The sequence below is a fragment of the Chanos chanos genome, chromosome 12, assembly GCF_902362185.1.
Source record: "Chanos chanos chromosome 12, fChaCha1.1, whole genome shotgun sequence".
NCBI lineage: Eukaryota > Metazoa > Chordata > Actinopteri > Gonorynchiformes > Chanidae > Chanos > Chanos chanos.
In genome coordinates, this window is record NC_044506.1 from 17766092 (window position 1) to 17791902 (window position 25811).

Sequence of the window (25811 nt, forward strand, 5' to 3'; positions counted from 1 at the left end):
GACTAAAGGACATCGGCGGGTACGTGATTGATTTCAGTTTCATAAGGTGAGGTAGCTAAAGGTTCTGCTGAACAGGTGGGGAAATCGCGGAACGCGCTTCGGGTGACCACAGTCCACAATGCTCGGCCAGTCGCCTCATCTGATTGGGGGTATCCAGTGGATTCAGAACCCTATGCGAGGTAGGTCCACCTTTGACGGTATTCGTGATTTTGTATTATAAAACAGACGAGCTACAGTGTGTAACACACTGGATGAGAAAAATCGTCCATCAAAAAATCATCTATGAAGTCTATTGCTTCCTCGCTGCTCTTTCCCGCTCTTGTCCGACTGGTTGTTTATCTTAGGAGAATTCCATGAACGCGGTAATTCATACTTAAGTTCGGTCAACCGGTTAGTCAGCCCTAAAATGCCTAACTGACGCTGTGTAATCTCTAAAGGGCCTAAATAATGCTCAAGGATTTAATATTTCTTGAACCGTGATTTTGCACAGGTGGTGCCTCAAGCGAGAATCCACAAATTACAAAATATATTAGTGATAGGTTTGTATAATGAACCCAAAGGCTCTTTTTGTTCACAAACTTTATCAGAAATCATTCTTATAATCTGTGTGCAATACCCTCTTCAGATCAGAATATTTTTTTAACCTAGTAAAATATGGGGAGCTTTGCATCCCAGCAAACATTAAAGCCATTGCTCAGGTTTTTAGAGAATGCCAAATGTCCTGTTGAAAATCATAGGAAAATTGTACAGAAGTCCACAGAAATTTGTGTGGTTCTAAGAACAGTCAGAAGGATTTTTGATTCAGACAATTAGTCCCCTGAGTTTGTGTGGCTCTTTTTGCCCATGGTGCTCTTGCATAAGCATTCTTGCACCACACAACACTGCTGATTCTTCTTTTTAATGAGTCGGACTCCGGGGACTAGACCATATGAAACCAGTGATACCACAGATTAGCTGAGCATGGTTTTCCGACACTAATTCAGGGCTTTGTAGTGTACGCACGTCCAAATGTTTCATTGTGGTTCATAAAGGGAAGCTGTTCTTCACTTACATTGTTGTTAACAAGTTTTAAGATACTTGAGTAACTGTGCACCATCAAAGCACATGCTAGGTAAGTGAGAGTGAATTTTAGCAACAGAATGATTTAGAAGGTAATATTCGTGCTCATGGTCGGATTTTCATCTTTCCAACTCCATCTTTATGTCAATGCATTTATCATTTCCAAAGTTTTTTCAAGGGGAATAGTTAAGCACGCAAGTGACATCTTAAGCTTCTACCAACCGCTTAACTTCAAATGTATTAACTGGCTTGACTTCTACCATTTCAGTCCCCTCTCAAGCACTGCACCTCCTCCCCTGACCTACCTCCCTATCCACAGCTCCCCTCATACCCTTCACTCGATGTGTGTGTGTTTGTGTGTGTGTGTGTGTTTGTGTGTGTGTCTGTGTTTGTGTGTGTGTATGTGTGTGTGTGTGTGTGTGTTTGGGGGACATGTTCTGATCACACAAAATGGCCCTCTCCTCACAACATAAAATCTTTGCCCAAGCATGCCTGGACATGGTCAGAAGGCTCCCCAACTGCATCTCAGTTCCATTATCAAATCTTTTTTTCTTTTTTTTTTCTTCAGACTATGAGTCGGTGAACTAATACTGTGACGGTCAATGCAGTGGACATTGGGATATGCTTACATTTTGCAAATAAATTGATTGGCTGCCACTGAGCAGTAGGTAATGTTATCTTGAGGGATTATTCTATAGTGCCTTATTGCTGTTCGATTTTGCATAGGTTGCATTGCAATGAAACACAAAAAAAAATCAATCATAAAAACTGTTAAAATCAAACTCATTGTTTAAAATTTTGTGGCTGCAGCTGCTCATGCCCGAATGAGTAAATCTGCACGGGACACATACAGGGGCAAGTTTTAATCCAGTCTGTCCAAAATGCTTCATTTACCAGCACTACACCATGCTGTCACTTGTCATTTTTTGATTATACAGGGAAAAGTATTGCAAAGTCGGTGGATGAATTATGAATGACTAGCACTCATAGCCAAGTGAATAGGCACAGGACTGCTGTCTTGATTGGGGCGAGGGGTCCTCTTGTTTAAAAATGTACTAACTGGTTCCAAAAGAGCGTCAGATAGAGTCCAAAAATAGCAAATTATGATGTGAAGGAAGGACTCAAGAACCAAGTTAAACTCACTGGCCTCCTGTTTTTACTGACACTAATGAAAACCACCTAGAACCAAGTTAACCAAGTTAAACTCACTGGCCTCCTGTTTTCACTGACACTAATGAAAACCAACTAGAACCAAGTTAACCAAGTTAAACTCACTGGCCTCCTGTTTTTACTGACACTAATGAAAACCACCTAGAACCAAGTTAACCATGTTAAACTCACTGGCCTCCTGTTTTTACTGACACTAATGAAAATCACCTAGAACCAAGTTAACCAAGTTAAACTCACTGGCCTCCTGTTTTCACTGACACTAATGAAAACCAACTAGAACCAAGTTAACCAAGTTAAACTCACTGGCCTCCTGTTTTTACTGACACTAATGAAAACCACCTAGAACAAAGTTAACCAAGTTAAACTCACTGGCCTCCTGTTTTTACTGACACTAATGAAAACCACCTAGAACCAAGTTAACCAAGTTATACTCACTGGCCTCCTTTTTTCACTGACACTAATGAAAAGCACCTATTTCTGCACCTTTCAGAGCAGTAACAGATGTTACAAAGTGTAACATGTGTTTCAAGAGCAGTAAAGTGTGACTTATGTTTTCAGAACAGTAAAATGTAACGTTTGTTTCCACTGCAGTAAAATGAAACGTATGCTTCCAGAATAGTAGAATGTAGCATATGTTTCTAGAAGAGTAAAGTGTAACATAGGTTTGCAGAGCATTAAAGTGTAACTTATGTTAAAGGGTGACATAATTGCCACAATTCATCTTTTACCAATGTTAAACAAGTCCGAGGTTATCGCTGTATAAAATCATTTTTATTCAAGTACCACTAAATTCCTCAGGGTAAGTTGAATCATGTATCTTAATCATTGAAAAAACTATCTGCTTTTGCAGGTAATTCATTAGAAGCTCTCATTGTGTGAGGATAATTCTGAGGTCTTCGAGCTTTCCTTGAGCAGAAAATCGAGTAAATATGACTCACAATTACAAAATGTGATATAAGATCGTCACCCACCTTTTTTCACAGCAAATGATGTTCTTAGGCAGTGAGGAATAGGTGAGAAAATGCATCATGTTTAGATGTGAATGACACGACACTGACGAACTGCTGAAAAAATGTACCATTTTGTGAGGACGTGTTTGACCAGTTTCTGATCATTTTATTTCTGAAGATATTTCTATCATAATTTTTAATTTGAAGTTAACTGTGAATGTTTAATGAATATTTAAACATGAAGATCCACAAGATCCACAGAGGAATTTGGTGCTCCAAGAGATCCACAGCATATGTAAATGTATACCTGTAGTCTGTATGTACGTGCCATTGATTTCGTCCTGTTACGCATCTCTGTGCTGGGGATCTATTTGCACACCAAATTGCTCTGTGTCGCAAATTTCCTTGTGCTGCGTTCTAGATCTTTCTGTGCTGTGGGTCTCGGTGTAGCAGATATCTATATGTTGTAGATGTTTTTGAGCTGTAGATCTCTGCGTCATAGATCTCTCTGTTGTGGATCTCTATGTGTTGTGCATCTCTATGTGTTGTTAAGTATCTTTCCACATAGCAAACCTCTCTCCTCTGTCCCTTCCTCTGCTTCCAAAAATGTTCTTTCCTTCTTATGCCCTAAGTCCCTGTTCCTCAGCCCCAGCACAGTCAAGCTGTTGGCAGTGGAGAGGCTGAGCGGTCCAAAGTCATGATTTGCTTCACTGCCGGTGGAACCTGACAGGACCTTTGTTGTTCCTAAACATTAGGTCCTTTCAGCTCGGTTAATCGCATCTTCAAAAAGAAAACCCATGGAGATGGACCCCCCCGTGCCCCTGCAAGTTAGTGAAGTCGCAACTTAGCATCTCGTTATGGAAATCTCCATTTCATGGCAGTTGCATCGTGTAGCGCTCTGGGGAAATAAGAGCGATCGCGGCAGGGCCGTAATACTTAACTGTCTGTAAAGAAACGAGCAGCAGGCATTTTCATAACCTTCTCTCTCTCTCTCTCTCCTGAACTCAATCCCCAGTCATTCATATACGCTACTGCCAAATCCAAACTTTAAACAGCACTACAACAGAACCGCTGCACCTAATGCGGTTTAAAACAGTCCGGCGTCAGAACGGGCTATGACAAAGCTTATTACTCTATCATTGCATGAATAGGTACCTGAGAATAATTAAATGCGGAAATTCCTCATTTTAGTCTTATTTTTTTATTTACTTACAGTGTATTATGAGGGAAAAAACGAATAGTTTTCCTTAGAATATTTAAAGCATAATAACGTGTGGCATGCATTATATTGGATAACTTGTACTTGAATCCGTGCATATGGCTTACAAAAAAAAAAAACAATCACTCAGTTTGCACTCTGACACCTTTGTCTTCTGTGAACTCCCTCCTTCTCACCCAAAAAGTCTGGAGGTTTCTTTGAGTGGGGTTGGATCGTTTATGATTTTACGTGGTTGTGTCTATTTTTATTGAGGCCCATCTCTATTTTTGCTGCCAGCACGTTCTCGGGCATGGATAAGGATACAGACGTGCCGTCTAAATTTAGCTCTGATTAGCATTCATTTGAAGTGAGCCGCAGGGAGGGTGAAGTTACGCGCTGCCAATTTCCCAGCACTGCTGCACCACTAAATCATCCACCGACTGACAGACAGACTGATTTTTTTTCTCTCTTTTTTTTTTCTCAAATGTTTGACTCTGAGGCAGACACAGCAGGAACGGGTTTGGTATTTCGGCGATTTGTAAAAGGAATGAAAACAGAGTAGTTAGTAATATGGCTACATTTGTGTATATTAATGTATATTAATCTCTTTGTCCCTCTCTCTCTCTCTCTCTCTCTTCCTCTCTCCCTGTGTCTGTGTGTGTGCGCGTGTGTGTGTGTGTTTGTGACATACAGAGAGGCATTGTTGTTTTCCCCTGTCCTAAAAAGACAAGTGTCAGGTCTAATTGTCAGTTTTGGGTTATTACAATCATCCTCAAGCCAGTTTACTTAGGTTAGTCCAGTTCACTGTCACTGTAACAGTGTATTAAAAAAAGTGCTCTTCTTTTCTGCCTTGTCTCTCTTTGAAATTGTGAATTTAGGATGACGGTAATATTAGCTGAACTGTACTAACAGTTGCACTAGATGTTCTGAAATAGTGGAAATGTTCTGATGTGTAGGTTCTGGTATGACTGCCTTGGAGAGAAGTTTCCGGGCATTAGGGAACATGAGGGAAAGTTCTGGAACAGTACTTAGCGTACCTAAAACGCCATTTTTAGCAACAGCGGTCAACCGCTCTTTTAAAGCGGAAGAATTTCAGAAAGGCTCTTGAAGTTGCAGATTTGATGAAATATTAATAAACGTCTTTCCTGCTCTCCGTTTGTTAGCTATTTATATTGTCTTTGTGCCTCTCTGCCTTTGTTTACGTACGCAAAGTGATCACAGCTCTCTCTGTACAGTCGTGTCGATGTGGGTCGACGAAAGGATTATTTTTAGAGCGTTTGCATCTCTTTTCAAAAGTGTGTCAGGGTTTTTTTTTTCTTTTTCTTCTTACTTTTTTTCCCCCCTTTTTCTCTAACAAAGAGGTTGAGAGGTCACCGGGAACAGAGCGAATCTGCATCTATCTGCCTGGAAATGGGCAGTCGAACCAGGCAGTGCCCCTGGGTCTGGAGATCTTTGCCCATTGCTTACTTTTCATTTGATGTCAGATTGAATTAGACACACACCGATAGCGAGGCTCAGTTCGCCAGTTCCCACGGACAGATGCGAATCTGCTTGGCCTTCGAGTTTCAGATCGGGGTTTAAGCGCTCCGAGCCAGCACCTCCTGTTTGCTCCACACTCATCAGTGGTAAGAAGAACCTGAATACACATTTATGCCGGAGATGACCTACTTTATCGGGGCCAAAACAATTTTCTCATCTTGGACATTGGCTCACGAAGAGGAGGGAACTAAGCCTTGGGCATGCATAAAGGAAAATGAGCTTTGTCCGTTTTTTTTTCTTTCTTTCTTTCTTTCATTCCCATCTCTCTGTTCTCGTCTGTCCCCATCTCGATTAGTGCTTTAGCAAGCTGTAACAAGGAGCTCACAGTTCAGTCCCTCCTGCCGCTAGAAAAAACTGTTCTCTGGAGCTTTACGAGCCAGCACCATTGAAACAGTATACACAGTCACCTTTGCTGAATCACACACAAACACACACACACACACACACACAGCGAGAGAATCTGACGTGACTTCCAGTTTGTCAGGTTGCTAATCTGAAACTTTTCAGAGGATCAGGATACCAGGATGAGCGTGCGCTAATGATTCGTAGTTAGATATTACTCACCATGTGAGATGATGGATTGGCATTTTGGTAGAGGTGATGTTTGCCAATATGCATGGTACATATACTCCTCTGCTGATTCAGTTTAATGTGTTAAAAAAAAAAAAACTCAGCCTTTTTCACAAGAGAGAGATTACCACTCAACATTAACAGCATAATATAATGTAGGTCACTGCTTATAGCTACTGTCAGAGAGAGAGAGAGAGAGAGAGAGAGAGCACCTGCTGCCCAGCAGCACTAACAGTGAGTTGCCAAACACACACACACACACACACAAACACACACACACAGAGTTGGGCTATGCGCATTCATCCATTCCCCTTGTCATGTATAGTTAATTAGTTCCAGCTTTGAAAAATAGCCCAGTTGTGTTAGACCCTTTCTGTACTGAAGAAACTACCTGAGTGTACTACACACAGTCTTCTCTCAGTTTACTAAAGCAGACACACCCACAGCCTTGGCTCCCAAACAAAACCACTCCTGTTTCACTTTACGGAGTTGACTCAGCTTAGCTGGTCTGAATGCATCTCTCAGCCTGTGTTTGTCACTGATGGCTAACAGCAGCCAGGGCTGCTTCTCCTGTGACTATCTCTATCCAACCGTCACAGACGTGAATCGATTGAACGTTTCATTCATCGCCTTCTCGTTTTCCCTTTCTCTGGCGTCTCTGTGAATGAGGGGGAGGGAGGATGGGAGGGGTGAGAGAGAGAGAGGGGAAGGACAGTTTGTTCAGTGATGCGTCTATCTTCTCTCTCCGCTCATCCTCACTGCGCATGTCAAGGTGGAAAAGGGGGAAGAATGTTCTGGGCTATATTTAGTAACTGATGCAGAAAAACTAAGCCTCACCCCTGTCTATTTCTCTCTCTCTCTCTCTCTCTTTCCCTTTCTCTCTCTCTCTGTCTTGGCCCACTATCACCCCGGTCCACCAAACCACCCCATTACTTATACACACACGTACACACACACACACACACACACACACATGCAATCTTTCTCCCTCGGTCTCTCTGTTTCTCTCTCTCTGTCCCTCTCTCTCTCTCTCTCTCTCTCTCTCTCTCTCTCTCTCTCCCTCTCTCTCTCTCTCTCCCTCTCTCACTGTGTTATCTAACACAAACTGCACACGCACATACACACACACACACATATATACACGTTTAATGACACACAGTCACATACACAGACACACACATCCAAACATATAATCTCTCCCACAAACACACACACACACACACTGTGATGTATCCATCCCGGTGGGGGCCGTGCTGTTCTCTTCCCCCTGTCTCATTATAACCCCTTCTTCTACGTTCTCCATCTTTCCTCCCTCCATTTGTCTTTTTCTTTCTCGTTCTACCTCTTTCCCCAGAATTGCACAGTCGTACTCAGCAAAATGCATAATTTATTTCTGCTGTACAGTGGCTGAACATTAGATAGGGAGGGCAAGCAAGAAAGAGAGAGAGAGAGAGAGAGAGAGAGGGGGGGGGGGGGGGTGCTGAGGACAGTTGCGTGCCATGCATGCCAACTCGCCTTTGTTTAAAGGCTAGCTCTTTCTTGTGGCACTTTGAGGACTGACCATTTTAGACAAGACGTATAACGGCCATATAAATATTTCCTACGTTCAACGCGGACCCCAAACTACACGCTTACATCGTCTTATGATCCGTTCGCTCACTGATATCGCATAACACATGTCAAAAGCCCTTAGATGCATTACTCTGCCATCTTATGTAACCCTGTTGGCTGCTGTGGACGTGCTAGGCAGGCGGTGAATATAGGAGGAACAGAGGAAAGAGTTTCTTAACTGCTCTTTTACTCTTTTTCAGCGCTTTTAGCATCCTCTATTGTTTGCATCAGCATTTTGGTAATTGCGCTTAAGTTAGCGGTATAAAATTCTTTTGTAAATGTAAGCGCTATCCCTTTTGTGTAATAGTAATTAAAGATCACTTTTACTGAGATCTGTATTAAAGCTGTTACAGCTGTAAATCTCTAATGGAGCTGAAACGCAGACAAAACTCCAAACTCCAGACAATAATAAAAAAAAAAAGATTTATTATTCAAAGACTTAGCATCTAAGCGACAACAAGCTATCATATATTGCAGACAAAACTTTATGGGCTAATTTAAACAGGCATACTTATATAGAGAAGTCAGCAATTAACAAGTTCATTAGGAATAAATTTCATGAATATATGTTTAAAATGTTTGTTTTTTATATTCTGTCATTGCACAACAATTACTAAGCTTCCTTCTCTATATTTAAAATATGATACGTATAGTTATATTGTATGATTACATGACATGACATGTTAATGCATTTCATATATATTTCGTTTAAACTGAATGTAATACAGACTGACACCGTTACATTTGTGTGTTTTATTCACCATGTATGAAAGTAGCTATTTGTGTTATGTTAAGAATGTATGGATATCTTTGTAGACATTGGCATGGTCTAAAATGAATGTAAGCTGTCAGTGGAGACAGAGGCAATGTGGAAAGGACAGATTAGTGAGGGAAAGGATTGTGCCAGAACAGCTCCCTCAAATCTCAGTCTTGCTATGAGGAAACTTCTGAGTTTAATTTCGCGTTAGGATTCCGGTAATCTGATGGCAGCAGTAGCCCGGAACAGTCTTTGGATGTACTCCTGTCTGGTACCAGTTCATTCGATGTGACATGTTGACTGGACTTTCCTCAGTGTTTTTTTTTTTTTTAATGTCTCTTAGAGTAACAGATTGTCTGTCACAGAAATGACTCAAAATAATCTTCAGAAAGACAGCATGAGGATTAGTCGACTCAAAATGGCTTAACAGAATGCTGTTTTCCCGTTTCCAGGCATTTTTCACATGAAATCTGGGGTTAATAGTGAAGTAATTAATTCTTAACATGTCTGTGTTATTGTTGTTTACTGAAACCGCTCATTTTCCTGCATCCCTCGTTCAGCCTGTGTCATCCTCACAGTCACATACTGAAGCCGTAGACTGTTTTACAAGTCCTTTGATCGTTTTCCTACGCTAGTAATAATTAGGAGGTTGGCGCCATCTAGTGAGCAAGGCATGCTACATAGCAGTCTTGGTGACCTGGTCAAAGTATATTCATGGGTTCATCTTTGATTAGTATCAGTCATTTGGGAGGGGGGTGGTGTGGAAACTGAATATTGGATGAATATGCTGGAAATGGACTAATGGTAAATACTATAGGTTGAACCTTCGTACTATGTAAAAATCGGATAATAGTAAATAGTAAAGTATGAAGTTGATACAGTATCTTTTTTTAACGGTTATTTTCTTTTTTAAACGGATAGATGAAATCGATGACAGAAGCAATTACCCAACTCATATATGATTTCCATTTGTCCTCCACAGCTGTCCACTGCAATCTGAGCCAGAACGGCATCAACCATCAGGCGTGTGCCGACGACGCCACCTCACACCTGGACGAGGAGTCTGTCGACCAGGGCGCCGGACTGGAGGATGAAAGTCCATGCTTCCAGGACCAGAGTCCCGGTTTCCATCGGCGATCGCCGCCCCAGCGCTCCGTTTCAGAGTCAGAGCTGTCAAAGGTAAAGAAGAGAAATGCCTACCTAAAGCGACCCGAAAATGTCTAACCACGGGCTATCGCTATGATACGAGTCACCCGAGGGCGACCACAGAGCCCTTTAAATAAATTAAACTGGTAGCATAGGTGCTAAGAGTAGCATTTATAATCCAGAGCATACAGGATTCCGAACCACTGTTTGACCTCTTCATCAGAAGGTAATACGTTTTTGTACAACGCTGGGGTTGAAAGAGTAGAGACATTTTTGGGATCATTTAAACAGTGTGGAACGACTAGATGGGTTGTCATCGCGTTCTGGCATTGGGCTGAAGGTTGTGGAAGTAACACAGACGAGATTCATCCCAGAATTAACCAACCTGGAAACTTCCACATTCTTGTCTTGATACTTTATGACAATCAGCCTGTTTCACTGAACCAGACTCTGATAAGATAGTGAAAGCGTAACAGACACTCTACAGAATGCGGAGAGACAAGACAATAAAGTGGACAGGGAAAGATTTTTTTATTTCAAGTTTGTCTTGTTTTTTTCATGATTGCGTACGTTAGAACGTCATACTACGGTGCAGTGATTTTGTAGCTGCTTCCTGATCTGCCTGAGTTTCTTGGCACTCCTCATTCATCAGTTTATCGTAAGGTAGTTTTGCTGAACAGGTTTATGACACATTTGAGATAATAGACGGAAATGTTAAATCAGCATAATTACAGGTGCTACTGGTACACTGCTGAAATGTTTGAACAAACTGTACAGAAAGTACTTTAAGGAAAAGTTAACCAGTTATAGCGCTATTGCCTATGAATTATGAAACTGACATCGTAGTGTTTTATATACGTAAGACACGCAAAACAGGTTAGAATGGAGTCTAACCGCTTGCCATTTTGGAAGATTAATTCATTGTTTAGGATTATTTTGATTATGTTGGATTATCTTCATTTGAGGTAGTTTCCGTCCTACAGGCCTGTTCACTGTTCCATATCTGTGAGTGGATACACTCATTTCTTTTTTAAAAAGAAATACACACCAAAACGCTATAACCAAAACAGCGTTTAAAGCACAGGAACCTCAGAAACAGACGTTTACAAAGGATGATTAAAAGAGGACAAAAAAAAAAGCTTAAAAGTTTGCTTTTCGTGCAATTTCATAATTCCGCTGTAACTGCAGTTTTTGTAAACAAACCTATTAATCTTCATTACCAGCTAACTTTCTAATTACCTTGATTCTGACGGCAGTCTAATAACACGCAGCGCTTTAGCTGAAGTCTCACTAAAAAACAAGTCTGCCATGTCTACTACAGTGTGACTATGCAAAAGAAGGGCCAGGGAATACTTGTATGTTCCTGCTTTGTTTTGGGAGGGGGCGTTGAGTTATTCTCCAGAGAAAAGGTTGCTGTGATGCTGATGACTGCAAAAATATGTGTGATAGTTCATGAACGGTCGAGTGGCAATGTTTAGAAGGTAGCCAATGAGAGACTAGCAGTACTTGTCCATTTTATTGACTCTTAAAGACAAAAATCTTCCATTGCTTGTACGAGGCAACGGTGTGTAACAGGGTAGAGCTCAGTGCGGTATTTTGGAAGTGACTCACGCTTAGTTCATGGGTTTAAACCGAATTGGCCACGCCCCACGGTACGTAGAACTTGAATTAAAATATGAACGACAAGACAGGAGTTTAATTTAGTTAGTTTAACAGATCAAAAACGAACAGATGGCAAAACGTCAGTTTGAAGTCAGTTCCAAAACGCTGTATTTAGGACAAGCAGAGTGTGTTCCACCAGCATGTTTACTGATAAACAGTTTGTACCGAGAAAAAGTAGATCAAGCTACTTTATATGTCCACTAGATGGCGCTCTGAATTCGTGCGGATTCAAAGTGGTGACGCGCCTGCTGGAGCGCTATCTATGGCAGAGTATTTTACCATATATCCTTAAGAGATGCTTAAGTGATGTAAATTAGTAGCTAAATAATGGAACAACTGCACTGTTTATAGGGGATGTTTGGATTGATCGTTGATCGGCACATTGGTTTGCGAACCTTTTTCATGCGCTGGAGATCTGCTCTCTCACGCAGTGTGTGCTAAGATGCTTTACAGTAAATGTGAGTTGTACCATTAGATTTTAGAGCTCTAAAAAGCGATTCGTATCATCCAGACGATAAAAGCATCGCTCCTTGCACGCGGTGATTGCTCATTATGTCTAGTCCAATGTTAACGTCAGTTACGTCAGGTTTTCACTCATGTCTACACGGGTTCTGCGTTTTGTTGCTGTAATAAAGGTTGAAAACCTAAATGTAATTAGAACAAGGACAAATCAGCTATGCATATGTTGCCTCTGAATCTGAGAGCGGACCATCTGTAAGAAAACAGATGTGTGCCCCGGACCAATTCTGTATTCTGCCGTCAGCATTTGTGCGTGTGTGTGTGTGTGTGTGTCCATTTCGGTATCTGTCTGTTTGATAACTCTAAGGCACAGCTTTTCTCTCCTCAACTTTTTTTTTTTATTATTTTTTCAAGGCTTCGTTCTGTAGAACTGTCACTCATCTCTGTAATTGGCTGTGAATCCTCCTCGAGAATCCTTTTCCTCTCCTCGTCATGCCATATCCAGTTGCTAGTGGCTACAACATTCTTCTTCTTAAAATTCTCACTAAAAAAAAAAAAAACTACATCACTCTCACTCAACGGACCCTAACACGTCCTCCGATATTGAATTTCAGTACTCTGTGTAGCAATAAAATAATTTCAGACTCTCAGACCGTTTGCAACTGGGCTAGCTAGCACACAAGGTTAACTTGCTGCTGTTCTGAGCTAGATGTATCTTATGGTATTGCCCCAAAAACAAGTGCAGTTCTGCTGAATCAGCAGACTAATTTGTTTATGCAGTGTCATTGTTCAAGTACTGCACCTGGAATGTAGCGAGCATCAAGATCTCAGCTTGTTTTTTCTGTCAGAAGGTTAACAGATTTACAGAGAGATGGAATGTGGTGCTGAGTGAACATGAGATTCTAACTGTCCTTCTCTTGTGATCTACAGAAACTCTCCAGAAAACTCAGTGGTGTGTTTTATCATTGACTGCTTGCTGGTGTCCGAGTGGTGTGTGTGTGTGTGTGTGTGTATGTGTGTGTGTGTGTGTGTGTGTGTGTGCATATGTGTATGTGTCTGTGTGTGTGCGTGTGCGTGTGTGCATGTGTGCGTTTGCATTTATGTGTGTGTGTGTGGGCTGGTAATGACACAGACTCGTCCAGGTCCTTCCTGGTATTGCTCTCTGTGATGTGAGCATTTAAGCTACAGCTGTCTATCAAACAGCCTGCTGATTGGCTTAGATTCCAAACAAGCCAAATTCAGAGGGAAATATGCTCACCAGATGCTGATCTCTGCTCAGTCCAAACTGCTCCTCTGATCAAGCTGACCTTGAATAGAAACGCTTGGGGTCATACTAATGATACAGGCTTAGACAGACATGCTGTGAGAATCCCACATTGGGATTTTCTATCAGTCCTACTCAGACGAGGTGTATTTTCTCATAGGACTGTTTTAGGACTAGTGTCCCATTCTTGTCTTAATGTTTTTTTAAGGTCAGGCTTGTGGTATAGTAATGTAAGTTGCTCCTTGGGAAATTTTATAGTTGCTTGCAGTTTTAATTTGTGAATGCATTGTTTTAAAATTGAATCGTTTCTCTCCCGGTCCTCCTCTGGCCTGCAGCCGGGGCACGTGAAGCTGTCCAAACCAGTGGCCCTCTGGTCCCAGCACGACGTGTGTAAGTGGCTGAAGAAGAACTGCCCCAATCAGCACCAGATCTACAGCGACTCATTCAAACAGCATGACATCACAGGTATCTGCCAATCCCACGCCCTCTGTTCCCGCCCACGTCCCGTCAATCAATCACTCCCGGTAACAGGCCTATCCGAGGTTACGCGCTCACTCACCAGTGTGCACGCGTTCCCCGAAACACACACACGCACATACACCCATACACACACACACACACACACACGCCTACACACATAGACACGTACACTTACACATACACAAATACACACACTTTACATGACCACATACATTTATGTAAGCATTAAACATGTGATCACTAATTACCACTAACCTCCAGCTCTGCATGCGGCTGCATGTAAGTATTAGTACCGCAGGGGGTTCTTGTTTATGGCCATGCAGGAGCTGCGTGTTTTCAATATGACGCACGCTCACCCGGAGTGACATTTGTGTCTTGTGTATAATAACTGTGAGTGCATCCCACAAAACACAGCACTCCCTTTAAATTATTGATTTCATTATGCTGACATTACGCAACCACGTGCTGTCTGGCCTTCTCTCTCATGTCTTCTGTGTGGAGAAAATTCGAGTCAGTCTTAAATAATCATTTGGGAAAAAAAAAAAGCTGTTTTGACACTCTCTGTTCTGTTTCTCCATGAACGGTGAGTGTTGTTTGACTCAGAGAAGAATGATTATATTTTGTGTCGAGGGTAAGGTTGAAATGCACGGTCCAATTAGCAATAATTTATTCAGAAATTATATGTGCATGGCTCAGTTCGGCTGTCCCGCATTAATTAACCGCATCCCGTTAATAAACGTCTGGCTCTGCCAATTAGACACACATAGCAATTTGCATCCCTCCTTCCTGATTGAAATGCCACATATCTCTCAGTACACCTAATGAGAACCCCCCCTACCCCATCCCACCCCACCCTCCACCACCAAAAAAAGACTAACACTCAAATCCTAATGTAATATCGTGCTTTAAAAGAACCTGTTTTGATCACAAAGAGGAACATGACTGCGTAATGAAGCTGTTTTCAGGACTTGTTAGTGTTTGGACCGATCACGGGCGGCTTTGTTTGTTTGTTTTTTTTGTTGTTGTTGTTGTTTAGATGTTGTAGAAAGGTGTATCTATCCCTAATGAGATGGTATCAAAGGAATTGCTCAAGACGCTCCTCTCTCTCTCTCTCTCGAAAAACGGAATTTCAGCTGCGGTCGGACGTCGTCCGTTTTTTTTCCCTGTGTTCTCGTTAATCTTCTCTGAAGTTGCTAATAAGAAATGAAAACTGCGTGAGAAATAACTCCCTAACAAAGGCTTCCGCACGTAATACGCTGCTGATTCGTCAGAGCGGCCCATTGAAACGCGTGCTACTTTGTTTTCAGCCGAGGCCAACTTTTTCTTTGAATGACGAGAATATAACTTTTTTTTTTTTCCCTCTCTCTCTCAAGAACTGGTGCACGGCCAGAAAAGACAAATGTTTCCTTTCCGTCGTCAGGCTTGATTGCCAAGATTCCTTCTCATTTCGCTGCCTTTCCCCCGAAAGACACACGGAGTTTGACTTGTACACCAAGCTGTCATTAAAAATGCATTAAAGCACATTAAGGCATAATTAGATATTAATCCCTAATCTGCGGTAATTACAAAGACAGAGGCAGTGCTTGGCTTGGTAAATGAGTTAAGCACGTAATTCTAATGGTGAAGGTGTAATCAGTGGAGAAGGTGTGCGTGCTCCCTGTTATCTGCTGAGAGGGAAAAGGCGAGTAGCGGCGGCTGAACCGGAGCAAAGGCGTCAAGCACAAACGAACGTCTCACGCAGGCACCCCCCCCCCCCCCACCCCCGTGTGTTCCCGCACGAGAGGGCCCAGAAAAAAGAGCAGGGTCACGGCATAGCTGAACGAGTATAAATGCTTCATTTTGAATTAGGGTTTTGTAACGAAACAAACCACCTCATGTCAAAGTAATGCTGTCGTAACTGAAATGTATCCTGACCATTGAAGTCATGTCGCTTCAAATGTTTTACGTGGTGAAATGTTCAGTTTGTTGTGTGTGCACCCATCTCGTGTACCCTGTCGTTCTGGAGGAGATTTACAACTGGTTATGTGTTGCTGGTTCATGTGGTAATGGGAGTGCAATTAATTGTATTTCAGATTTAGTTCCTCATTTGCAAAACAGTCTTTTTTTTAAAAAAAAATGCAAACTGTCCCCTTCTGAAAAGGCAGCTGTTCTCCCCTTAAACACAATCATATGGGAACAATTCATCACCTACACACGCGAGACAAGGTTCATTGTATTAACAAGGGCCATTTCTTTGAGATAATACATTGCTGATTTTTAATGTTTAAACTTGTATGAGCATTTGTACTTTGGAGATTTGTGGGTCTTGATTTATGACTGAATCGAGCAGTCCTGACACGTAGGACGAAAAAAAAAAAAACCCTCAGAGACCTTGCAACAAAGGACTTTGGCTAAGGACAATATCGTCATATGTGGAGTCATCGAACTTGGTGTTTGACTCCTCTGAATTAGAACACAGAGCAGAAGAACATGTTGGATTTTGAGGAGGAAATTTCAGACAAAGACGCGTGGGCCGCTACCAAAAAACCCAAGATGCAGCGGTGAAGTAAGAAGTGAGTGGAGTTGTGCGTCTCTAGGCTAAACGAGTCCAGCTGAGGCATTTCTCGTTAACTGCACCCCCCACCCCCACCCCCCCGCCTTTGCCTCATCTTCCCAGAGCAAATCAGTCACATGATTTTGGCTTAGCATTCGTGAGATTTTTTCTTTTTTTCTGAGAAAGAGAGAGGTAACAGAGTAAGGTAAGGTTTATTCATTGGACTTGGCAATAGTTTTATGAAAGATTTCATGTAAAGGAGACTCTGGTGAGCTAACGCGTGCGATATCTTGCCTTGAGAGAGGAAAGAGTTCATTTTTCAAACACGGTAAGATGTGTCCAAAAGATTTTTATCACCGCTGAGGTTTTTTATGAAACCCTTGGAGTGACCTTCAACTTTTTTTTTTTCCATTTTCATATAAAAATGATGGTCATGATATCCATTTTAGTGTTCCTCAGACAAAACTCCTTATGCACTGAAGGGAAGCCAGTTTTCCATACACCGGAGAATATTCTTTTGTCTGCTCACTCCCATAAACATTCTCCACTGGGGATTAGATATCGCTCTCGGATTGCATCTGCCGAGCTGAAGCAAACCGGTTACTGGAGGTGAAACTGATCACGTCTTTTAGAGTGCACATTTTCCAAGTGCGTCTTTTTCTTTTCGTTCATTGAATAATTACTGGAAATGACATCAGTGCTACTGGACTTGCAAATCATGAGGTATCTGAGCTCGACATAAAAAAAAGCACGAGGGAGGAATTTCCAAAAAAAAAAAAAGAAGAACTAATTTAAGTGTTCCGGCCTATTGCATTGTGAGTTTCCCCAACCATGTCTTAGGTTAAATAATGAGAGCTGAACCAGGACCCGCGTCGCTCCGAGTCGAAGATAACGCGGTGCAAATGGCTTACTGAAGCAAGAAATTCTTGGGAGAGGGTTCTTGGAGGGACAGTAACAGTAACAACATGTTGTCTTATTACATTTGGAGAAATAATCAGACGGCTTCGTAGCGTTCCGGAGAGAACCCCGGCCGAGTTAGATCACATTGCCACATCCCGAGCCTGAGTGTGTGTAGAGGGTGTAGTTGTGGAGGAGAGCCCTCAGAACGCTGACATTTGAGCGAATAGCCATACCACATCACTCCAAATCTCTACAATTTCCACCTCAGGCTCTGATTCCTAAGAGTTCAGTGATGACGGACGAACCATCTAAAATTACAGTGTTTCTGGAAGGCATGTGATTCAGACAGAACAGACAGGTATCTCCAGGCATTTTGAGAAAGAGTTAGACTTAAGTCTAGTATCTGACAACTGGAGAACAACATTTTCAGACTATGATAAGGTCACGTATAAACCTTCGTAAAGACCCATGTACAAGTATGTATGCATTTGAGAGTAACTGTCTGCATAACTATGTCTACATCTATGAATAAGAGCATCTGTCTAAACAAGTATGTGTTCATCTGTGAGTAAGAGTGACTATAGGTACCAGTGTGTGAGTGTTTGAGAGTAATTATTTGAAGAATAAAACCAGACTAGACATTATTGCTGGTGAAAGGTAACAGGTTAACATGCTAGCTTATACACTTAATCTAACATCTGCACTATTACAGTTTTTATCAAAGGTCTTTGTGTGCAAAGGCCTCAAAACAATGTGTTACATTTCCAATACCGTTCACATACTTTAAACGTTTGCTGAAACACTATACAAACGGCTCTCAAAATCAAACGTGTGAATCCAAATACACACACATACAGTCACATGAGTAGCTTGCACTTACACTGTTATGCTACGCTGTTATGAATAACTGAAAACACAGCCGTCAGAACTTCTGTGTTGTGTCTTAAGTGCAAAACATTTCATAAATCTACGTAACCTAATCCAAAGAAACGGAGGACATCAGAAATGGGTTTTTTTTTAAACGTGTCAATGAAAAGAATAAAAAACTACGGTTTTGTGACTGAATAGATTTTGACGGGTTTTTCCCATGTTCATTCTGCTTACCTTTAAATTCAACAAAAGATTGATTTCTGTATTGGCAAACAATACTGTCATTTTACATTTTACATATTAACGACTGAGTAATTGCCATGAATAACATTTTTGTAATGTCTCCTTTACTTTCTAAATCGTTACAGTTTCTTCCCTTGGTGAGAAAGGATAAATGATAGCCATCACTTTCTCAGTTAGTTAGTTAAACCTACAGTCGATGCAGAGATAGTGCATATTGAACATGTAAAATCCAGAAGTTCCTTTTAGATTCCTATGGTAAAATAAGGATATATCTGCATATCTTTTTCATCTTACAGCCCTCACAAACTCTTGTTGAAGCTGATGTGTGACCTATTTCTGTAATGTAGATTGGGTTTGTTTGACAGTTAGCGGAGCGGAGAATTCTCATTTTTGAAAAATCTGACTGATTGGAGCCGCCTGACGGGATCCACCAGGGCTTCTCCGCCGTAGAAAAACGGCCTGACAGGCGAGCTGAGGATTGTGTTTGTGCTTTTTTCAAAGCGTTTTGATCAAATCTCAATATTATGAAACAGGCTGCCTTGAGAAAACGCAGAGCCTGTTTTTCTTCAGCGTTTCTGCGCCGTTTACACGCGCCGTTGAAATCTGGCTGAATTTCAGGGGGGGGGGGGGGGGGGGGGCTTTTCTTGGCGTCTCTTGCGTGGAGAGCATTGAGAAATGAGCAGTGATTGGAAGCTGATTGTCTCTTACCTCCAAAGCATTCCCATTAGCGAAGAGCACCACAGAGCCAATGGAATAACACCCCTACACTCTTCCCTTATTCACAGATGAAATTAGCATGTCATTAAAGCTGATCCTCCAGCTCGCAGTCGACTGGGAGAGGTCTATGCCTCGCTTGTCAGAACGCATACAAATTTGCCGATGTACGTCAGAAAGTCAGAAACTCTTATTTAGGTGAAGTGTCCATGGGTTTGGTTGAAATATTCTCTCTCTCTCTGTCTATCTCTCTCTCTCCCTCCCTCTTTCTCTCTCTCTCTCTCTCTCTCTCTCCCTCTTTCTCTCTCTCTCTACTTCTCTCTCACTTATCATTCTGTGTATCCCTCAGTAGCTCCTTTCCCACCCGCTCAGTATCATAATCCCGGCCTCCTCTTGATTAAATGTCAGACGGCATTGTGTGCTTGTCAGCTAATCAATACCGACTCAGTAAGACTACCCAACAATAACATTCAGGTACCATAGTTTTTGATTCATTAAACTCAATAAAAGTGACGATATTAACTCATCAATCTCGTTCAGGTGATTTTTATGCTTTTAAGATTGTCTTTTGATTCATTAAAGTTAATAAAACTTTATTGCAAAACAATAAGGAGTTAAGCTGATGAGATGTAAGTTCGGTTTCCCAGTTGTGCTGACAAGACACTTCAAAACTCAGTTGCGAAAAGGTCTCACCAAGTTTACCACTGACGCTGCCAGATTAATTTGTATTTCATCACCACGTGAACGACATGCATATGATTGGCTGAGATACAAGCTGGCTCACGTCAGGCCTTGTCTGCCAAATTAGCCAAGAGCATTCAACCTCGCTGCATGTCATTATCTATTCTATTTTAACATTTCCTCGACTGAAATAAATCTTACTGTATGTGATTATTGGAATTTGAAACCAGGTCCTAACCATGCAAATTCATGTCGTCTCATGGTGCCTGAAACTGGGGTTTACAGGATGGCGGGAGGCTGTCAGCTGTACGGGGCACACGTTCACCTGACACCTCTTCACCCTTCTACATAGCTCCAGAGTACTGCTATTTTACCTGCAAGGCTGAAAACAGAGCCAGGTGTGTGTGTGTGTGTGTGTGTGTGTCTGTTTGTCTGTGTGTGTGTGTGTGTGTGTGTGTGTGTGTGTGTGTGTGTCTGTTTGTGGGTGTGGATGTGTGTGTGTGTGTGTGTGTGTATGTGCCTGTTTGTCTCTGTGTGTGTGTGTGGATGTGTGTGTGTGTGTCTGTTTGTCTGTCTGTCTGTGTGTGTGTCTGTTTGTCTGTTTGTCTGTCTGTGTGTGTGTGTGTGTGTGTGTGTGTGTGTGTGTGTGTGTCTTTAAGCGATCTGCCGCAGGCACTGGGAAGCAGCTGCAGTCAAGCTATGTGAAAAATGTACAAGCCTCACCTAACAAGCCCCGGCTATTTACCCTTTTCTACCTCTAACGTTCAGATTATTTTATCTGTAATTTCTTTTTTTTTTTTTTTTTTTGTCTTGAACAAAATTTTCCCCCTGTACATGTCGAGCCATTTTAAGAAAGTTTGTGCTGGAAAGGCAAAGTGAGGTTAATTTGCAGCTTTAGAAGTGCTTGGGCTCTCTTCTTCTCCCCTCTCCTGGTGGTTAGAGCAGTAATTAGCAAGGCCTTTGGTTCACATGTAAAAGGGACAGTTCCCCTGGGCGGCAGGGGCCGGGGTGGAGGGAGAGCATTAAGCTGGGCTCATTCATCAAAACTGTGCCTGAGTGTGCCAGAAAAGAAATTTGGAGAGAAAAGGGAGAGAAAGAAAGAGAAAAAGAAAACTGGAGTGAGAAAGAGAGAGGGAGAGAGAGAGAGAGAGAGAGAGAAAGACATAGATTAATCTGCCCCACAGCCACACACACAGGGATTCGAGGTCCCAGTTCATATTACTCACAGAAGCATTGTGTGTGTGTGTGTGTGTGTGTGTGTGTGTGTGTTTGTGGATGTGGGTGTATGTAAGTGTGCTTGTGTACTTGTGTGAATTTGTGTGTTGTGAACTCTTATTGTGGATTTGTTTGTGTGTGTGTCTGTGTGTGTGTGTGTGTGTGTGTGTGTGTGTATGTGTGTGTGTTTCCTTGGCACTGATTGGAGCTCCTAGGTTGACTTTAAGGCTTGTCAGCGTTGGCAGACTTCTGACAATCAGGCAACAGGATATGGAGGAAACCAAGTGAAGAGTGAAATTTAAATCTAATCAATAGCCAGCAATCAGGGTGACTCAAGTGTTTCGAATCATTCTCTCAGTCAACTGGACGAAGATAAGTGGATACAAGAGATGGACTCCAAAAAGCACTGAAAACCTTAACCCTGTCACCTGACTGTCTGCCTTACTGTCAAAGCGCAGAAAGAAAAGCCATTACAATAAGACCAAATGGCCAGCTAATTCTCTTCAACTGTGGCTCCTCCCACACAAACACAAACTTTGGGATTCATTCTCAGTATATATTTTCATCTCTTTTCAAGAGTTTATCTGTCTTTCAATTTCATTTGGAATTAGATATTGAAAATATATTTTGTATTGTTAGATTTGTAAACTGATATAATATAAGTGCATGTCATGACATCATTAATTTTTTATTGTTGGAGCAAAAAGTCAAAACTAGAGATTCTAAACTAGTAAGTAGAGAAACCCTTGGAAGTCTTATTTAAATATTTCAAGTTTTATGGTATTTCTCTTGCGAAATCTATTCTTTTGATTTTCCTGTGTTGATACTAAAACAAAAGGGCTGTTAGCAATCAAGAAAGTCTATTATATGAAAGGAGACCACTCCCTTTTGAGTGTCATCCACATGAACAGTGCTGCTGAAATGAACTAGAAATGGTGCTCCTGCACAACTGTCTGAGAGTATGGACTTGTGTCTAAAAACGTTCTCTGTATGCATAGGCGCTCTTTGTATTGGCCTGTTCTCATGTCCTTTTCACTTGTCTGTCTGAACAGATGTTTGTCTTTTCTTATCAGTTAAAACAAGAGAGCTTTTGCAGTGGTCTTCAGAGACATGTCAGTTTTGTTTAGAGCAGAAAACAGTCCCTCGCTAGGGTTTCAGTTCTGACTCTCCCTTGTCATGACTCTTCTCTCGTCTCCTCTCCTCTCCTCTCCTCTCCTCTCCTCTCCTCTCCTCAACTCTCTTCTCCCCTCCTCTTCTCTTCTCTTCTCTCCTCTCCTCTGCTCTCCTCTCCTCTCTTCTCTTCTTACTCATCTCTTCTCAATCTTCCATCTGTCTCTCCTGTCCTCTCTCGTCTCCTCTCCTCTCCTCTCTTCTCTTCTCTTCTCTTCTCTTCTCTTCTCTTCTCTTCTCTTCTCTCCTCTCCTCTCCTCTACTCTCCTCTCCTCTCCTCTCCACTCCTCCCCTCTCCTTTCTTCAGTCCACTGTCCTTGTTGACTCTGTTTTGACTCACTCTCTCCTCTGTCTTTCTGGCATTCCAAAGGCAGTGAGTCAGCGTCATGGCACACAAAGTTGAAACTTATGAAGGCGTTTTGGCCAATTCCAGCTGAACGCAAGAGTACCCTGGCAACAGGACAGCTCTCGAAAGTGCCCCAATCTGATCACATCTTCACACGCAAACACACAGTACACCAACCCAAATTCACTTATCTTTCTGCACATAATTGCACAAACACATTTTTACTGTCCTCAGTGACTCAGTGCCTGTTCGTTTGTGTGACAGATGTGTGTTCAGTCGACATGCAGATCAGTATAATTTTCACACAAAGTGCCATGGCCCCTTTAAATTTCTGTTGCTAAGGGCTAGACAGTAAGTTGTTTTGTTGCTATGCAGATTGTCTTCAACATTAAATGATGAGAGATAAGTAACTGTCTTCAACATTAAATGAGAGATATATATGAAAGATATATAACTATAATGTATGGTCATTATTGAAGAAAAAAAAAATCAATAACCACAACTGTAGATTTCCATATTTATCTGCCCCGTATTGTCGCTCTGTTCTCACTGGAGACCAACTTTTTGAATTTTATTTTATGGTCCTATTTTGGCTTTCTGACCATAGTTTGTTCCTCCGGGTTTGTATAATTACAGCCATTAAGTGTTTCACATCCTTTTAATTCCGATTTTTGCATTTCGGGTTATTGTCCCCTTGGTATTGGTGCTAGGCAAATTGGAGCGCTGATTCATCTCGGGCTTTGAGCAATTTGCGCTCACGTGGCGCACTCGCTCCGAATGACTCTTTCCTCTTAGGAAACCCGCTGCTTTCGAAAATGGTTTTTCAGCAGCTTGGTGGGGAAGACATAGGGACCAAAAAGTGCCGCGTGAGGAGCTCGCGGCCCACTGGCCCAATTTAAAATAATAGACTTGGAGATTGAAATGGACGTTAAGAGAGCGCTCAAAACATCGTCATTAAAGCAGAGGATAAAACAGGGGAAACATTCGCAACTGATTGTCATGCACCACAAGCTAATCAACGGAATTGTTTTCTCAGCGTCGTCATTTACCTCAATTTTAAACAGCTTCTACGCGGATCGTGATACTTAATTTTATGTGTTTTATCATATAAACCGAAGTTCAGTTTCTCACAATTCCGTGAATATGGGGTCTCCAGAACCCTGTCCTACACAAAGGAACTTAACCTGTGAGCCTATTAGAACCTCTTCCAAGAAAACATTGATTTCACCTCATGTTACAATTATCAAGGGTGGTATTATAATTCGGTATCACTGAAATAATTTCATCCAGTCTTACTTTCTGTTTTTTTTATTAGGCCACATGTCTCTCTCACACACATGGGACACTGAGTGAATGTGTGTATGGGGAAAAAATTAAAATTGACAAATCTGTCTTTGATCATGGCTAGACCTTTGACAAGTTCTCTCTCTCTCTCTCTCTCTCTCTCTCTGTCTCTCTCTGTCTTTCCATGTTTTGTAGGTAGGGCTCTTATGAGATTGACTGACAGGAAGTTGGAGCGAATGGGCATCATGCAGGAAAGCCAGAGACAGCACATTCTTCAGCAGGTTCTGCAACTGCGTGTACGAGAAGAGGTTCGCACACTGCAGCTTCTCACGCAAGGTACCCCCACACACACACACACACACACACACAAACACACACACACACATTCCTGAAATCGGACTGTGCGTGTCCTTGGACTTTTCAGGAATTTACCTTCACACCAAGATCCTCCTTCTGCAGCATTTGCCTGGTAGAGGAGTAAAAGGGGAGAAGGAGGGGTTGTTCTCCTGCCATGCCGGTTTACTCTCCTCCATGCTGGCATGTGGAGAGAGCGTAGTGACAGCATACTTAGCGTTCCTCCTCCCCTCCTTTACTGTGACGACCATGAAAATCGACAACTTACCAAAGTAGCGAGAGGAGTCCTGATTTTAGAGCAGGGGAGAGAAGAGGGAAAGGTGGAAGACATTCACTGGCAGAGGACAGAGAGAGTGGCAAGTGGTTTGTCAAGAAGCATGCTAGCTTTAGGTGCTGTCTTTTCTGACAAGGGTAGACGCAAATGATTACTGTGAGCAAGCAGTATCGCGCAGACGGACAGTAATTAACCTTTAAGGCTCGCTGGGCAATGCCAGGAAAATAATTAGATCCTGGCGCCTTGAATGCCACCAGGATAATTGCAAAAAGTAGCGACTTTATCGCGCTAACGGCTGACAGCGGAGTAGCAAACTTTCACGATTCATACTGTCTCGTCAATGCCCTGAAGGGCAAAAAAAAAAAAAAAAAAGAGAGAGAGAGAGAAAAAGGCCCGATTCACGTATTGTCTGGACGTCAGTTTTAAGGTCATCGCCGGTGACTCAGCTCGCGTTGTTATTTGACGTCGGATAAAGTCGTCACAACGTTTAAGTCTTGGCCCGATAGCTTGCAGTGTTCGCTAATCCTAAGAAAATGTCAGATCAATCCACATTTGTATTATGACAAAAATATGGTCGGGTTTTGGTTTTTTTTTTCGTTCAATGAAAGCCATTTTCAGACAGCTTGTTAAGAAAACAATTCAGCAGGCTGTATAAGATGTTCACTAAAGCTTTTGGTATCCTACACGTGACACTCCGCTTTAAAGTTACTGCTGTTATTTATACATTCACTGACAAGCTTCCTTCTTTCTTTTATTGAAAAGTCAATATTTATGATAATTAAATGATAATTAATAATTAAATTATCACACACACACACACACCTTAAGGAACCCTCTGAGGAAAAATCTGTACAGTTCAATAATTATCAGGTGTTTTTTTGTTTGTTTGTTTGTTTGTTTATTTGTTTTGTTTTGTTTATTGTTGCTAATGGTGACAGACTAATCCTCACAGTGAGTCAGAGTAGCTCATAAATTCAATGAATAAGTCAATGAGTGATCACTCTGCCCTGTTTTCAGCGTTCTTCTGGTAAATTGGATGATTCTGTTGAGAGTCTCACATTAAAACTAGTCAAACATAAATCTTACAGGTCTGTACTGAAACATGTGTTGTGGTTTGTGTGTGTGTGTGTGTGTGTGTGTGTCTTTGCCTTGGGGGTCTCTGCAAGAGAGGAAAAACTGATTGGTGTCATTATCTCAACAAACCCTGGGAATTCTCCTGAAAAAAAGCTCTCTTCCCCTAAGATGGCTGGCTTCATTTCTCTTTTTCTTTCTTTTTTTTTCTCTTCATTTTCGTACAGTGAGTTCCCAAAAGAGACAGTACCTGAACTCTGTTTGGGAATATGACGTTAAGTGCAGATATGA

General features: G+C 41.8%; 1 protein-coding gene across 1 annotated transcript; it reads left to right on the top strand.

Moving 5' to 3' along the window:
• Positions 1 to 118: 118 nt before the first annotated feature.
• Positions 119 to 24451, top strand: samd12 (sterile alpha motif domain containing 12). The gene is made up of 5 exons (XM_030788548.1): positions 119 to 179; positions 9837 to 10033; positions 13721 to 13850; positions 24017 to 24157; positions 24246 to 24451. Exons 1-5 carry the CDS (start codon positions 119 to 121, stop codon positions 24449 to 24451), a joined length of 735 nt encoding a protein of 244 aa, XP_030644408.1.
• Positions 24452 to 25811: the final 1360 nt, after the last annotated feature.

Excerpts from the sequence above, each read along its gene's own strand:
- samd12 (XM_030788548.1), top strand. The coding sequence starts at position 119 with ATGCTCGGCCAGTCGCCTCATCTGATTGGGGGTATCCAGTGGATTCAG. Across the intron at positions 10,034-13,720 it reads CAGAGTCAGAGCTGTCAAAG|CCGGGGCACGTGAAGCTGTC; the intron begins GTAAAGAAGAGA and ends TCTGGCCTGCAG. Across the intron at positions 13,851-24,016 it reads CAAACAGCATGACATCACAG|GTAGGGCTCTTATGAGATTG; the intron begins GTATCTGCCAAT and ends CATGTTTTGTAG.